Source organism: Quercus robur, chromosome 3 (assembly GCF_932294415.1).
Source record: "Quercus robur chromosome 3, dhQueRobu3.1, whole genome shotgun sequence".
Classification (NCBI taxonomy): Eukaryota; Viridiplantae; Streptophyta; class Magnoliopsida; order Fagales; family Fagaceae; genus Quercus; species Quercus robur.
The window spans coordinates 49,849,119-49,853,275 of record NC_065536.1 but is presented as its reverse complement, the minus strand read 5'-3'; the positions used below and the strand labels follow the sequence as shown (position 1 = coordinate 49,853,275).

At 40.2% G+C, this 4,157-nt stretch overlaps 1 protein-coding gene across 1 annotated transcript; it reads right to left on the bottom strand.

Moving 5' to 3' along the window:
- Positions 1 to 333: 333 nt before the first annotated feature.
- Positions 334 to 816, bottom strand: LOC126719714 (uncharacterized). Its single transcript, XM_050422241.1, has one exon. The coding sequence runs from the start codon at positions 814 to 816 to the stop codon at positions 334 to 336; it is 483 nt and encodes a 160-aa protein (XP_050278198.1).
- Between the last annotated feature and the right edge of the window lie 3,341 nt (positions 817 to 4,157).

Here is a 4,157-nt window from a genome sequence, read left to right as displayed (position 1 = left end):
CGTGACCAGAGGATCTACATTCAACTAATGTGTAATGAAAGTTGGGTCTACCCTGGGCACTTCGTACGGATTCCATGCAAACACATCCAAATTTTGTATTAATGACAGAAGAACTTCTACCGGATCTTCTACTTGCAAACTTTTCCCTATCCGAAAGTACCTGCTAGTGTAAGGCAATATTCGTACTTGAACCAATTCCTCTGCACTATCTACCCCTGATAGGCTCTTGGCACCCTATAATTGCTATAATTGATTCGTTTCAACTTGCTCCTTCTACTTAATCTCGTGATTTATCACGGCCACCAAGCACTATCTTACTACCTTTTGGTTGGCTCAGACCACAGCAACCCCATCTTGAGTAGGGAATTTGATCTTCTGGTGCAACGTAGAAGGTACTACCCCCATAGCATGAATCCAAGGCCATCCTAAAATCACAGTGTATGGTGAAAAGGCATTAACCACTATGAAATTTACTTCAACCTCCTTTCTCTTAGTTACTACCAAGAGTTTTATCTGCCCCTTGGGCATTAGTACTTTCCCATCAATTCCCACTAGTGGTGTGTCATACTTACTAAAATCCTCTAGTTTCAACCCTAGCCCTTTATATAGATCAGGGTACATGATCTCAGCTCCACTTCCTTGATCTATCATGACTCTCTTCACTAAGAATCCACCAATTCGCGAAGTCATCACCAAGGCATCATCATGTGGCTGAGACGTTCCTTCCAAGTCTACTTCACCAAAAGTGATCGAGACCAAAGTCCTCTTGAGTTTCTTCTCAGGTTGGTCTGTGGCCTCTATCTCAGGTGGGGTCATTACACTCAATATGCCCCTCCGATGGCTCACACTTACTCCAATGGAAGTTGCATGAATGACCTTAACAATTCCAAGGGTAGGGGAATTGCATTGTTACTTCGGCTTCCTAAGCCCTAGTCTGCACTTACCCCTCTTTGGCTGACCACAAATTCCATCAAATGCCCCGCCTCTACAAGTTGCTGTAAGTGGCCCTTTAACATATGACATTGCCCGGTAGTATGACCTTTCTCTCTATGGTAAGTACAATACAAGCTGTGATTCCTTCTAACCGGGTCCCCACCCATCTTCCCCGACCATTAAAAGTAAGGTTCAATCTTGATGCGCTCAAGGATCTTATAGATAGGCTCCTTAAACGTCACATTAACTCCCTTGGTCTACTGTGCCAAGTCCATACTCAGGACCCTTGGCTCCCTCCTAGTTCTCTGCTGAAATCTCTCAAGACAATAGTCTTTGTTGTATTGTGAAGAGGTCGGAGCTTTGCCTTTGCCATATAGCCTATCTTCTTCCAATCTCTTATTGTAAGGTTGAATTTAATCAACCATGTGTTGGCTTTATTCCATGACAAATTTGCTTGTAATATAGCACTTAGAAACCTTGTATTTAGGTGGGAATCATGTAAGGGTAGTGTGTGAGAGAGTGTGAAGAAATGCTCAAGACAGTGCAGTGAAGAAGAGACTCGCGGCTAGGACTCGCGGGTGACTCGCGGCTTGCAAGCCGCCAAAAGTTGCTCACGTACAGAGCATGCAGGGGAGCTAAACAGTCACGCCACCTGGAGCACTACACGACAAAAATCCAGACTGGCCATTAAGTTAGCTCGCGACTTGAACTCGCAACTCAGTCAAGTCGCGAGGTCAAGTCGCCAGCCAGCCCTGTTTTTGGAAAAACTGACTCTTCGTATTCCATTCTCACACCAGTATAAATACCCCTCATTCCCACAAGATATGTGTGGCTATTCAGAAAGAAAAACCCTAAGAGAGGTTTCTTCAAAACACCCACCCAATTAGAGAGAGCTACTCATTCTTAGAGAGAAATCTTTGTAGTCTCTTCTCATTCCCTCTCTCATTGTCATACCTATTGAGAGGAGATTTCTATCCAAACTCTACCCACACCCATTTAGAGTGTTGAGTGTTTTTGGAGTTTTGGGAAGCATTGGAAGATGCCAAGGATGGCGGATGCTATGGTCTAGTAGCGGAATCCGGTAAGCTAGAAAAGAAAAAGGTTCAGCGCAACCTCGTTGGAGCAAGAAGCTTGGAGGGCTTAGGTACATCGGGTAGATTAGGCTTGGAGGGTCTATTGCTATTCATGTATCCCAACTACATTTTCTAGTGGATTATTGACCACTTGGAGGGCGGCGGAGAGGTTTTACGCCGAGGGCTTCGGTTTCCTCTTCGATAACACATCGTGTGTTGTTCTTGTGTTTGCTTCTCTCTTCCCTATATCTTTGCCTTTTATTTTCTGCTATGGATGTGATTTATAATTGGCTTAGATTGATTTCCAATTCTGTTTATAGCTTATGTTCATTTTCCGCACACTAGTTGTTTGACATAAAGCTTGAATTGGTTATTTTGTATTTGGGGGTCTAAACGTTGAAGGGTGTTTTGTACACGTTTTTGAACTTTCACTTATACTCCTCAATCATTCTCATAAACTGGTGCATATTCTTGGGAGGATGCATAGTTAGAGAGTCCCTCAATTCTGACTCCTGGGGGAGCCTAAGCCTGAAGGTACTGGCGGCCACCTACTCATTCCCTCTCCTATTTCATTATATAACTCCTAGTATCTATTTGCATAAGATCGGAGGGTCTCCCTACTCCTCATCCTCATGGACAACAATACATCGATCAGTTGGGGGACCTTGCTGCATGTTATGAATCGTGCTCCGAATGCCTGCATCAACTCCCCGAAATTGCGAATAGAGCATTTTCTTAAACCATTAAAGTGTTAGGATTAGTGCCCTTAAATCCTATTGTATGATGCTATGTATGATATTATGTATGAAATTATGTATGACTTAATGTTGTGATTAATAAAGTTGTTTTATTATTATCTAAAATAAAGGTAACATGAATATTTGGACATTATCATATAGTCCATAAGATGCATAGTATGTGATTTATGTGATTTAGTCATCGAAGATATAAGTCACAAGTTCTTTGTAAAATTAGAATTTTAGTTCATAGTCAATGATGAAATTAGGCATTTCATCTATGAAAACTATAACATATCAACTAAGATGATTTGTCTTGCTCATGGAAGTGGAGACTTCTAGTAGATATTCAGAATATTAGGTCTAACTACTTTAGTAAGGAGTTACTAAAGAATATATTTATGAAATTGGATTTCCTAAATATATGATGAATTACTTAAAGGATTAAATCGAGTACTCAAGGATTAAGATGTAGTAATCTTTAAAGTGGCAGTAAACCTACATGACTTTGTATTACTACGAATATTTTATGAAGGGGTTGCATGTATAATAAAGTCTTGGGATATAATTTATTAATAAGGCTTAGAGTGCAATTATATTTATATAGTGGTATTAAATATAATTAATGGTAACTTTGGACTTCTCAAGAGTTGACAGAAAAGCTCAAGGCCCATTAGAGCTAGTGTCTTATTTGTTCCCTTTTGGTCCCACTCCAAGCCACATACTAAAACCCAATTGGAATAACCCTGTTAAGACATATGTGATTTGATGTTAGGAACATATGTCAATATTTTATGTAATTGGCTAATCCTTTGACAAAACGCACTTTACTTGTATTTGGGTAGATCTAAGATGTGTTTAACACTTCAAAGAATAAGAGTTCAAGTCTAGTATCGAAGCCATGCAAATTTGTCCAAGAAACAAGTGAAAAAGGGCTGTTCATTAAAGTTGGACAGATTCCTGATAGGTAGCTATCTATTGAGCTCGACAGATACTATCTATCGAGAATTACGAAAATCGGTTTTTCAAATCTGATTTTTGGCCCATGCTTATATATTTGTGTAGGGTTTCTTTTCTCACAACCTTAGACATATATAAGACTTATTTTAAAGGCCGTCACATAAGAGAATACAAGGAGAACACATGCAAAAAGTGAGCGATGCCTTATTCTCTCTGAAAGAAGCTACTGCGTTTTTTACGCCTTAGGGTTTTGTAACCAAGTGCTTCTTGATCTTCATTGTTGATGAAGTGAAGAACTTTGCAGCCAACATCTTCTTCAAGTTGGTGAGTTAGTCACGTACTGGGAGCCGTGCATCATTGGTTAGTCACGTACTGGGATCCGTGCAAATATGGTGGCGTTCATATATTGAAGAGTTCAGAGGTTTTGAAGCGGTAGAAGGTTTCTGCTGTAAGT

Bases quoted from the DNA above. Each gene is read 5' to 3' on its own strand.
- LOC126719714 (XM_050422241.1), bottom strand. From the start codon at position 816: ATGACCCCACCTGAGATAGAGGCCACAGACCAACCTGAGAAGAAACTC.